At 39.5% G+C, this 12,996-nt stretch overlaps 1 protein-coding gene and 1 long non-coding RNA gene across 11 annotated transcripts in view; one reads left to right on the top strand and one right to left on the bottom strand.

Annotated features, from left to right (window-relative positions):
- Nucleotides 1-12,996, top strand: part of LOC310770570 — a 188,744-nt gene that overhangs the window by 168,322 nt on the left and 7,426 nt on the right. The window lies entirely within an intron of this gene.
- Nucleotides 1-12,996, bottom strand: part of SLC10A7 (solute carrier family 10 member 7) — a 132,677-nt gene that overhangs the window by 114,391 nt on the left and 5,290 nt on the right. For all 10 annotated transcript variants that reach the window (XM_083631304.1, XM_083631305.1, XM_083631299.1 and 7 more), the window contains 3 exons: nucleotides 10,493-10,575; nucleotides 9,003-9,139; nucleotides 4,722-4,797 (listed from right to left, as the gene is read on the bottom strand). In XM_083631304.1, the coding sequence (XP_083487430.1) occupies nucleotides 4,722-4,797; nucleotides 9,003-9,139; nucleotides 10,493-10,575 (296 nt within the window). The remainder of the gene's footprint in view (nucleotides 1-4,721; nucleotides 4,798-9,002; nucleotides 9,140-10,492; nucleotides 10,576-12,996) is intronic.

Below are 12,996 nucleotides of genomic sequence, written 5' to 3'. Positions count from 1 at the left end.
TGTATGACCTGCAGGCCTTCTTCCCTGTACAGCTTTGTTCACACCATTCAATCATGCACAGGAAAGATCACATTAACAAAAATGTGTAGCTGTTTTAACATGGGATCCAGTTAGGGTTGCAGGCAGTTTAATTGGTAATTAATAATAAAAAAAATCCAGCAATTTATGCAAATTTGCACACATTTATATAGGAAGAAAATAAAGAAAATAATAGGAATAATTGCTTTAATATTTTTGTGCATATTGGGTATACATTTTCCAGTAAAGGATAAAGTATTTTGCTGTAAAAGCAACATACTTTTTAAAAAACAAAACACCCAACATTGAGAGAACACATGATTAAGCATTTAGCCTTTGCTCTGCAGCCAGGATTTCAAACATCCACTTCACTAGTGAGACTATTTTTTCTATAGCATTATGATAAATAAGATAATAGCAGCCTTGTAAGCTCCATAGACTCAAAAATATTGAAGTGGGTTCCCGGCAGTGGCAGCCAGAAGCAATTTTCCCTCCCTCCTCTCTCTCCATCCATGAATACAAGAGCTTTCTTGCCTCGCAAGGTACAAAGACAGATACTGTACAACTTCTGTCAGCAAGATACAACTTCTCTTTCCCCCCATAACACAAACAGGTCCCAAAACAGCCAGTCAGGTGCAGGGCTCCCTCATCAATTCTTGTCCCACCTGTTTAAGCATAGCATCCTTGCTCCCAATTCGTGACAAGCCAGCAGCCCCATCAATAATAAGAGCTAAAACGGCACTGTCATCTAAACTGCCACACAGTACTCCATATGCTTACTAGCCAGAAATCGATATGGGTCAGGCAACAAGCAATAACTTAATAACCTCTTCAAGCCCACTAACTGCACCACTGTTACAGTATTCTTAAAACACAGCAGAGGTTTCCCTCATGTCCGGCTGATCACTTCCAACCAGGTTGTCAAGACTCAGGCTATATAAAGAGAAGAAAGGGTGAAAGAATCCATGGAGGTGTTAAATTGGAACTTTTAAAAACCAAACAAAAACAGACCAGGGTTGTTGTTTTTTAAAAAATGATGGTCATTTAAAAGGGGGAGATCAAGCCCAAGCTCCATAATTGTGAAATGTTTCTTAGTGATGGGGTGGAGGTTCCCACCACAATAATATTAGATATGGTATTGTATTGGCACCCCAGTACCTCTATATTTTGATTAAAACTTATTGAGTGACCCAAAAGTAAAGCTTAAGATTTGCATATGCTCATATATTCGTGTTAAAAGGGATGTTTTGTAAAACATTAGAGTCTACTCACTCACTCACTCAACAATGCTAATTTATATATTTTTTAAACTACATTCAAAACTCTTCTACAAATTATTGGTAGATATGGGCAATGGATTTTATCAACCAGTAAAGAGAAGCTAAATGTTGAGTTCAGTACACTTTGAGCAGGGGCAATTTTTTGCTAAAAGCACCTGTGGTCCAAACGCCTTGCCCATGGGTAGGCAAACTAAGGCCCGGGGGCCAGAACCGGCCCAGTCGCCGTCTAAATCTGGCCCGTGGACGGTCTGGGAAACAGCATGTTTTTACATGAGTAGAATGTGTCCTTTTATTTAAAATGCATCTCTGGGTTATTTGTGGGCCATAGGAATTCGTTCTTTTTTCTTTTCTTTTCCAAAATATAGTCCGGCCCCACACAAGGTCTGAGGGACAGTGGACCGGTCCCCTGCTGAGAAAGTTTGCTGACCCCTGGTCTTGCCAATGGTTTTCCAACACTTTCAAAGTGCTCAAGGAACTTCCTCAGATCTCAAGACTGAGAATGTGTCAAGAGAACAGTAGCTGCTAAGGCCATTAACAACCCACATCTCCACAGGAATCCGTTATTTCTAATTTTGACTGGTGTGCAAAGAGACTGGGACCTGAACTCCCTAATACCTCAAGTAGCACAGGTGTTCTCTGCCTAGAACAGCTGGCACCTGCTAATTAAAAGAAAAACTCAATACAATTTTGCCTTATTTTTGAACAAATTTAAATAACATCTTTTGCAAGGCCACAACTATTGTTAATTCAGTATGGAAGATTCTTTTTCTCCCCTTCCCAACTATAAACAGTTTGAAGATAGTGAGGTGATTAGAACATTGAGAATTTTTTTAAATAATGAAAGCAACAATACACTAAAAACCGGGATTGACTTTGGAAAACATTTGATGGACATCTGCTTTCTCCACTGATAAGATCAGCACAAGGAGCATTCATGCATTTTTTCCATTTCCTTTTTTTCCTTTTGAGTTTTCCTTTATGCAGCAATGCCCAATACACCCAATAGCTGCCTCACCTTCATCATCGGAACAATAAACATTTTATCTGTCCAATGGATGGTCTGGCTGCATTTTACAGTCTGCCTGTCTTCCCATTTCTATACAGCCCTTCCAATTTTATCCAACAGAACAGAACAGAATGAAACAGCACTGTGACTGCCTTCCATAGTATTAGTAAAATTCTTCACTTTCTTTAAACCGTAATAACTTGCATGTGACATCACTCTAATTGGTATGTCATAGATACTTAAGGCAATTCATACAGATCAAGCAACTGAGTTGCCATCAATTAGCTTTGTGCCCATTCCCGACTAGACAAATTGTACCACTCTGGCTAAAGTCGAAAAATCAGTGGCTCTGCTGCAGTATCAAACTTCAGTGGCACTGCTGCAGAAACGGCTTGTTTTTTTTCCCCGGTTCTGACTCACACCATCACAGATATCAAAAACCAGTATGATACAGTATCTAGAGTTATCTGCAAAATTGACAGTAGTTTAAAAAAATACTTGACCATCACATATAGTGTTGTGGGGTGTTTTTTTAGATGTACACATAATATAGTTATATCCATTGCTAAAAATATAAAATGTGCATGCCATGCATTCACTTAAGAGAGCTGAAACTGGCTATTTCCTCTAAATGGGTATTACACATGATGGCAAACTTGGGTAACATGTGAGGGCCTAATGCAAATGCAGGACTCCCAAGTGCATTACCTTATAATGCTAATGTAGGAGCATTTGCCAGATGGAATCCAGAATGGCGTGGTATAGTGCTTACTTTATCAAATCCCCATTCAGCTTCATGCTGACAGGATGACCTTGGTCCACTCACTCACCCTATACTACCTCACAGGTTCATTTAAGGATAAGGTGGAAAGGGAGAGAACTGTATACTTCCTTGAGTTCCATGGAAGAAAAGTTATATGGAGTCAGATCACTGGTCCATCTAAATCAGTATTGCCTACACTGACTGGCAGTGGCTCTCTAGGGGTTTCAGGCAGGGAGCCTTTCTCAGCCCTACCTGGAGATGCAGAGGACTGAACCTGGAACCTTCTGCATGCAAAGCAGATCACTGAGGTATGTTCAACAGATAAAATGTTCAAAACCTTTTATTTCATTACATTTTAAGCAAATAATCTTAATTGAAATAAAGTTACTTTAAAAGTATTGTCTTAAATAAAATAAAGCAGTCTAAGACTTAATGTATTCCTTTCTGCCTTGTGAAGCCTTTGATTTTATTCAGTAGATTACAAAGATTCTGATCTTTGTGAACTCTTTATTTTCCATCAAGAATGCACGAGGGGTGGGGGAATCAGAACGTCTCTTGTTCCACGGTTACATCTGAGAAAGGACTTCCGAGTCCTTTATGTCTGCCATGAACTTGATCTTTCAGCTGCAGTGAAAATTTTCTTAAAGCTATAATTTTAAAGTTAAATGATGAGAGGTTTCATTTGCTTTCCAAGCAGAGAGAAAAGCTTTTTCAAATAAGACTCCTACTGCCTTGACCTTGGTCTATGACTTAAAGAGTTCACCACATGCAATAATTTACCTTGCCCCATGGGACTCTCCAAGATTTCATTTCTGAAAAGGCTTTAGATTTGGAGCCATCACTAGATCTAAAAATATAATATTCTTTACACTAAGTAACACCTTTTGTGTGTTGAATACAAATTAAAATGAAGGAATTTAGTACAGATTTAAATGCGCAACACCAAATCATGAGAGTCATAAATAAGATTCCTTTAAAGATTTTTAGTAAAGACAGAACATACCTTTAGCATAGAACCACCCAAAAATTATTGAAAAGTAATCCCCTCAGCAAAAAGATGATGAGGGGTGAAAACTGGACATGGAGGAAGTCAATCCCTCACCTGGGATCCATTCAGTGAGGAAAGGAGTTTTAAGGACATGTGGCACAGTCCAATTGCCTTCCCCTACCACCACTTCAAACCTACAGATTCCCTTTAGATCCAAAAGGCTGTGTACCCATGCCTGTCCAGTGGTCTCTGCTGCCAGGCTCCCTACCTGACTTGAGGAGGGGAAGGTAAGTAGGATATTCCTTTAAGGATAGAGGGGCTTCTCTCCTGCTCTCCCTTCATCCTTGTACTGCAGGCAATAATCACTCTATAATGACACTTGATTTGGTCAGAATAGGCCTATCCATCCTGGCTCTAATGCAACTGCAAAAGAGCTATGGTCATGAAGAGATAGGCATTTTGAAAGTTTAAAGGGCATGTATCCCCAAGGTTTCAAAATATTCACCAAAAGTTACACCTCTGCATTTGAAGGTATTGTTATTTGATGGGATCTCAAGTGGCATTTTCATGATCTGTCAGTCAACTTTACTCTAAGGAAAGAAAACTTTTGCACAAAAGCATTTAAATAAAAAAGCAATTAATAAAATAAAACTGTAATCAACTCACCTCATTTCCACCAACAGCTTTGGTTAAAATCACTGCTGAAGACACAGGAGGTGGCATGCAGCCTACTGTCTGCAAACTAAGGGGCAGAAAACATACACAGATACAAATGTAATATTCATTGAAATTAATCACAAAACCCATAAAGGAGAATGGGCAAAATTACACACTACATTCAGAAACCATGAATACCAATATTCTTTGTTTTGTGACTAGAATACAAAAACAGGATAGATTTCTTAACTGGGATGGTATGATAGCTCAGCTGGTAGAGCATGAGACTCTTAATTTCAGGGTTGTAGGTTTAAGCCCCACATTGGACAAAAGATTCCTGCACTGCAGGGGGTTGGACTAGATGACCGCCTTGGTCCTGTCCAACTTCACAATTCTGTGATAAAATAGTTGAATCCACAAAGGCTATCCCATTCACAAGCGTGCAAGTATCTGTATGCTACATGCCCCATGAAAGTAAATGGAGTAGCTCAAACTGTAATGCACAAGTAGATCTGGACTGGGATAATGGGCAACTCATACAAGCTGTTTCTGTATCTGCCCAAGAAGCTAAATATTCCCTTTAAGGAAGACCACATGGTCTTCTGATAAATCCATTTGCAGTCTACTGCTCATTCCTTTTCAGATGTATACAGATACATGAGCAGCTTGCAGAAGTCATTCTACACAAAACAGGATAAGAAGCTTTGTTATAAAGCTTTGTTTTTTCTCTGTAAATCGGAGTGTTATGATATTCAGTGCAGGGCTCTTGAGGCATAAGCTACAATTCCCTAAACACTTTAACTGTTCAAACTTTATTCATGTTAATGGAGTGTGCGGCAGTAGATTGCTCTGAGGCATGACCTACCAATCTATTAAATTCAAAAAATGTTCCAAGATCCCTCATCAGTTATGGAAAATAATCCATGGAGTGGCGGCTGTAGGATGCTTGTCCTTGTAAATTTTGGCTGGGTCAAGCCTCAGTTCATTCCTAGGTAAACATACTGTCTCTGCTTTGTTTTGTTGCTTTTATTTATTCAGAGTCTAAAATATCTGGGCACTTGGCAATAATTTTTTTAATAAAAAAAAATCTCTGCTTGCAATCTATTAGACATGACAGGAAAGGAGATAGAAAACTGTTATTAAAAACTGAAGCCAAGGAATATACTGTACACTGAAAATTGAAATCCAACTTCGCAGATGCTCTGAACTAGACTAACATGCTAAAATCTCTTCCGGTCCTGAACTCAAAGTCTAAGATGACTTCTGCCACAGGATGTACTCTTACATCCTGTGGCAGGAGTACCAGTCCCACCATTCACAGGAAAACAAGGAGGTGCTCACTGCACGCTGTGATTCTGCCATGCATGGTGAAATTCTAGCTTCCAGGTGTAGTCAATACATCTAATTTCCAAGCATTTATGTTTGTTCTTTAAAAAGCATTTTTCTACCCCTTCCAGATTATAGAGAGAAATCGTAATGCATTGTCCTTCCACTTGGGCCCTTACATGCTGTTGGACTAGAACTCCCATCTTTCCAGGCCAGCTGAGGGATGATGGGAATTGTAGTCCAATGACTTCTGGGGAACCAAGATTGAAGAATACTGCCTTAATGTGAATAATGTTTGGTAAATTTGTACAGATAGGAGTAATCTAGGAAGGTGGCAAGCCCTGAGAATGAAAGAGCTGAGTAGCTTTTCAGGAACTTCTGCCTTTACATTATAAGTGGTTGTTTCTGCTGGGGATATGGTAATGCATGCATTAATTTGAGAAGCTTCCTGAGAGGATGTGCATATAAAGCTTACTTTGAACCTACTAAGGTTCACTCCCAGAATCTGCTTTCAATATCAAGGTTCAGCTCCAGAAACAAGAGGACCCCTGAACACATGCGGAGTACAATTTTCATTATTACATACCCCACCCCCATCCATCATATATCTGGAATTGGAGAAAGTATTCTCTGCTTCAGAGGATGTGGTTTGCAAGCAGGCTTAGCAACAGTGCTGAGAGAAATCTGAAGTGGTCTTAGGGGAGGACCCCTGGTTCGGTGGACGAACATATGTTTTGCCTCCAGGTGCCAGGTTCAATCCTGGAACAAGCAACAGGCCACCAAGTTAAGAGTAGACAATACTGGATGAAATTGACATTAGTCTGACCTAGTATAAGGCAGTTTCATGTGTTCTATCCTCTCTTTGCCCTCTACCCACAAAAAAGGAGACAGAAACATGATCTACCTCAAAGTCAGAAAGTGCTAAAGAATCATAAAGTTGAAAGGAATCTCAAAAGCTATCTGGTCCAGCTCCCTGCTGATGACCCCATGTAAATCTCAAGTACGATTGCTCTCACTATAACATTGCCAGAAGAGAAATAATAACCAGAACACAATGAAAGGACAGAGGAATTGCATCACAAGATCTTCCCTTATGGAAAAGCGCTGTTCATTATGATCACATTCTTGGTATTAATGAACCCTAGTTAGTACAAGAGTCTCAAAGACGACCATGACAATATATTGTATGAGCTAAACAAAACATATCCTATGTGGCAAAGATGAGACCAAGAAATAAAAAGGAGGCAGCATTATTATACCAGAGGTAAACAATAAAATTTTCTTATACAGTATTTAGCAGCCTAATAATATACAATGTAGACTGACAGCCTGTGAGTGAGATGTAAGTAATTGCCCTAAACAGATATTTGCTGTAATATTTTCTACATACTGGAGTTAAAGTTGAGGGAGTGGCACACAGTTTTGCACTTTAAAAAACCTTCTAAATAGCATTACTGGGAGAAGATGTACAAACAATATTCCTCAAACCACATTTGTTTTGCAACTGTTTTGCCTTGAATTTCTAACAGCTTACCTGCAATTCAACACTTCACTCACGGAGAGTAAAATAAAAATTGTCCTGTTCCTAAATATTTGGGTCTTATCTTTGTGAATAGTTACACACCAGCGTTTACATTTGTACAGGTGTCTCCCCACTTGTGCGGGGGTTATGTTCTGAGCCCCTGCAGGCATAAGCTAAAATCGCCTAAGTGGGAACACCCTCTAAAAAGTCTCTAAACACCCATTTTTTTCCTGCTCTCCAGCTCCCTCTTTTCAGGTTCTCTCTCCACACAACTCTCTCTTCAACTAGAGTTGAAGCTCTGGAGCCAGCTGAAGGCTATGCAGAAAAGCAGCTGGGGTTGTGGGGCTGCACATGTCAGCTACTAGGCAGGGAGCCTGAGCAGCCTTAACAAAGCCCTGCTGCGCCTCTGTTCTCTTTGGGGCTTCCTCCGCCCTCAATGAAGTCCTCTTTGGGATCAAACCGATTTTTAATCATTTTCCATTTCCACTGCTTGTATGCATGACTGGTGCAGTCATTGGTGTGTGGTTTTTATGGTGTATTTTGAGTATGTTTCAGTTTGTATTCTGATTTTCTTTTTATCATCTGCCATGAGCAATACGCAGATGGAACGGTAGCATACTGGCGCACTAAATAAATAAATAAATAAAGCAGCTATGTTCCTTAGAGGCAAAAAAAGAGTACTTCTAGAAAAGGATACAACTTGAACTGCTTTCATTACAGAATTTAGCTGAATATGCTGCAATATGGTGCTTGATATTTTTTCTTCACATTGACAGCCATATTCATACACTGCAATTTTCTATAGCTCTTGATCTCTGAAAGCATTTACAGATAAAATGGGGGAGGGGCATACTGCATTGAAAAACAATTACCATCATGGCAAAGGACTTTTCTTAGTCAGAATCTGAGAGTGTGAAAAAATAATTCAAGATGCTGGGAAGCTAATAGCTAAAGAGAGAGATCACCATGTAATCTTGCCGGCTCTACTCGCTTTTGGCCCTGGCACTGCCTGCCATCAACTGTGACCCCTGACTGACTTTTCCCATGGGTCAACAGACCATCGTAGAAAAAACATATTCTGTTTCATACATACTCAAACAGTTAAGCTTCTATTCTACCACCAATTTCCCCCCATTTTTACTCCTAGTCCTTGAAACCTAAACTAGCAAATTCAATACAGAAGGCTTGTCAAGAAGAGGCATGATCTGCTGAGTAAGTCCCTACATATAAAATTAGCTGCCAAGTCTTTGGATACATGAGACCAAGATTTTGAAAGAGTAATGTTTTGCATACATATTTTTTTTCCAACAGCAAGTGTCAAAGCATGAACGTACGCAGAAAAATCACGTACACAGGAGGGAAAAATCAGCCCTAATGATACCGAAAGCACATTTCTGGAAAAGCAGCCATAAATATTTCACCCTTTAGATGTTAAAACATACCCTTTTAAAAGCCATTCATTTATAGGTGTGATAGATAACAGCTGAAGAAATAGCCATATTGCTGTTGGGAAGAATACAAGTGTGAAGATCTGGACAAAAAGATGCAATTTCACATGCATCAAAGCACTTGTCAGCTCCTACAAAGCAACAAGAGAAGAAGAGGTTGCAGTTTTAACAGCTGAAGTCAGTTCTATTTTGTATTGCTTAAGTTGGTATCATTATTATATATGTCAGATACATATTGCTTCAAAAAGCCTATTCTCCAATTCTGTAAAAAAGGATCTTTGCTTCATCTGTCCTGATGCATGCAAATTTTTAATCACCCATTGTCAAAACTAAGCATAAGCTGGATTAATAGTAAAATACACATTCAAATTAAACATTATAACAACTGGACAGGTGACACCTGTACCTACAATGTTTAAAAAAAATAGACTTTAGAGCAGTCTTCTAAAACTTTGGGTCCCCAGGTGTTTTGAGTCCAACTCCCATTATCCCTAGCCAGCATGGCCAACAGTCTGGTATGATGAGAATTACAGTACAACATCTGGTGACCCAGGGTTGGGGAAAGCTGCTTTAGAGCTTCACATAGCAGCAAGACTTCACCAAAGGTTAGCCCTGCCTCCACCCAAAAAAAGACTAGCTAGCATATATATGCATGTATATAAATGGCTAGTCCTAGTGCAACAATATTTTCAATATCTGTGAAGCTATGACCCTAAATAAACAACCCTGTTATCTAAAGCTAATCCCCCCCCAAATGACTTAGCAAAAAGCCATCCAGTGTTATGTAAGGTGGCTCCAAGCCTACTTTACCACATAAATACTGCAGGACTTAAATTCTGAGCCTCAGATTACACATGGAGAAATAATAAATTGGGAACAAACTTACAACAGCTGGAGATAAGTGGTGATATTAAACACGTTTACAAAAGCTGCCCACACACCAAGGTCATGCTGCAATGCATAATTAGGAGCGTGGGGAAAACAGGATGTCATTGCTCTGAAATATACCTAACTTCAATAGATCACATGGGCTGTTCAGCTGGTGCTGGTTCAATGCCAGTTTATTAGCCACATGCCCATACTAGCAGAATCAGCTCTGAAACACCTGTGTTACCAAAATTAGAGTCGCCTGATCACAATTCTCTGGGACCCAAGTTCCATTTGAATCAATAAAATGACTCCAAGTAAATACTTTGCAAATGACCCACTGTAGGATTGCAGGTGTAGACTCAACACAATCCATACAGATAATTTCCATGTTAAACTAACAGCAAAATATCAAGTTTAATACAGAAGCAATAAGGGACCTTGTGACAGTCATTTATGGGTACAGGGATGTAATCCATTACATCTTTTTCTCCCACTCTTGATGCATATAGTCTCCTAAAACTACAAGCACATATTGACTGCTGTTGGTACTATGCCATTAGCAGCCTGATGCTCCCATCAACAAAAAAAGAAAGATTAACATTCATTTGCAGTACCTCAGTTTTCAACGAGAGCCCACTGTTAAAGAATATAGCTGAAACAGCTATGTATGTGATGGTGATTTCTGGTTTCAGTGGTCCTGAAAATACAAATACAAAAAATAAACAAAAATAAACCAAGACATCCAAGATTGATATCCACATAAGACTTACAGGCCCCTCCACACACACACACATTATTATGTGGTTCCCACTGAAGACTATATGAGGTTAAAAGCTTACTGGCTTCTTCTCTTCCCATAGCCAAGAGCAGAAGTGCAGAAGCAGCCCAGCTCTACCAGAGTGCAGTCAATGCATTCAAGATCAATATGAAGGGTTATGATTCATATACAAAGGAGTGACAGAGACAAGGAAGTAATAAGATTTGGATATTGCAGAAACAAAAATCTAACAGACTTGTGATCTAAAGAATAAAAGCAAAGGCCTTCTTTAACATTAAACCCCCCCCCCCCGTAAAACCAGCTATGAAGAAAGGCCTAGCTTTTATAATTAAAGGTACAGGTAAAGGGACCCCTGACCATTAGGTCCAGTCGTGATTAACTCTGGGGTTGCGAGCTCATCCCGCTCTATAGGCCGAGGGAGCCGGCGTTTGTCCACAGACAGCTTCCGGGTCATGCGGCCAGCATGACTAAGCCGCTTCTGGCGAACCAGAGCAGCACACGGAAACGCCATTTACCTCCCGCCGGAACAGTACCTATTTATCTACTTGCACTTGACGTGCTTTTGAACTGCTAGGTTGGCAGGAGCAGGGACCGAGCAACAGGAGCTCACCCCGTCGCGGGGATTCGAACCGCCGACCTTCTGATCGGCAAGTCCTAGGCTCTGTGGTTTAACCCACAGCGCCACCTGCGTCCCAATTGCAGCTTTTATAATTACTTCTTGTAAATTACTGTAAGTTAGATTCTGTGCTGTCCTAATGTGTATTTTCAATAGGGGAAAATAGGGGTTCATATCTGGACAAGCAGTTGAAATCCAGCTCCTATTGATTTTAATCTTTGCAGAGTAATCCAGCAAGTCCAAATACAAAGTCAACAATTCAATATCAAATTCACACATAATGAATGGGGGATGGGAATCACTACAAAGATGATGGTAGTGGAATACTTGAGCTATATAGTGCCCTATAGTTCACAAGAGATGTACACAACATGGAATAGAAAGTGGGTGGGACGAGAAAGTAGTAAGGGGCTTCTCCATGCTGACTAATTTCCGAGCAGTTTTAACACACAAGAGCTTGCAAACAGTGGGCTTATCCATTATCGCCCATTAATGATGTCACAAGCACTGTCCAATAGGCCCTCACACTATATGTGCAACAGCATTACGGGCAGTACATTTAATTGCACAGTTTGGCTAACTGGTGAAAGAACTGCATTCTCTCAGCAACAAAAAACTGTTCTTTAGTTTTGAAGAGATGAGATAACCTAGACCTCTTTTTGGTTCCTTGAGAGATGTCTGGCTCACATAATAAATAAGCAGTATGTTTCAGTGCCAGGCAAAGACCTTTTTATTCTCACAGGTCTTTTAAATCTGATGCTTTTACCCTTGTTTCACACCTGGAATGTTTTTGTTGTGGCTTTGATTTTAGTTCAGTTTTATATTCATTGTTTTAATGCTACTTTTTAGAATTGTGTTTTGTATTTCATTGTTTTTATTATATGCTATATGTCACCCAAAGAACTTTAGATATTTGGCAACCAAAAATACAGTAAATATTGTGCATTTGTTATACTGTTAGCAGGGAAAACAGAAAAGCTATCGATGTTCACTTCTGGCTGATACACTGAATAAATTCAAATAATGTTCCCTCCCCACACCTCCTTAAGGTATGTGGATAGTGTTCCCTTAGGAGTGTCATTAGTCAGTTTTAGGAAGTTTTCCATTGTTGTTTCTAGCAGCACTGGCAGAACTGAAAAAAGAAGGACCGCAGGGAAAGTAAAAATTTAGAGGTACTATCACTGTTTTGACACCATGGTAATTGCTCCAGCTGTACTGTTCCTGCTGGTTCATATGGCCTAGAAGTAACCTGCGTGGGATGAGCATTATGGAAAGACTGGCGCACTTACTGGTAAATGGCTACTGTTCTAAGTCAGTGCTAATCACTCACAAAATGCTATGCCTCAAAGCATCCTTAGCAGGGCTATAATGCTGGTACAATCAGTTGTAAAAATCAATTAAAAAGTGTTTCATTAACTACGTAATTGTTTCATGAACTATTTTTTAATGTAAGCTGCTTAGAGATTGTTTTTATTTATGAAGTGGTATATAAATCATGCTAAAGGAAATAAATTTAAAAGTCCCAATTAATTGGCTAGCACTTTTTTAAAAAGCTTATCATTAATACAATTATACAAATTGTAGGTAGCAAACGCTATCTTAGAAGAGGCTTTCTTCTTTCTCAGATACATCACACATGCACATCAACTCGAGAAAAGAAATATGTGCCTTGGTTTATAACTACTGTTTTTATGTATATGCCAATTGTTTCACATTTAATCAAA

Source organism: Podarcis filfolensis (genome assembly GCF_964270895.1).
Source record: "Podarcis filfolensis genome assembly, chromosome: 9".
Classification (NCBI taxonomy): domain Eukaryota; kingdom Metazoa; phylum Chordata; class Lepidosauria; order Squamata; family Lacertidae; genus Podarcis; species Podarcis filfolensis.
This window is presented reverse-complemented; position numbering and strand designations above follow the sequence as displayed.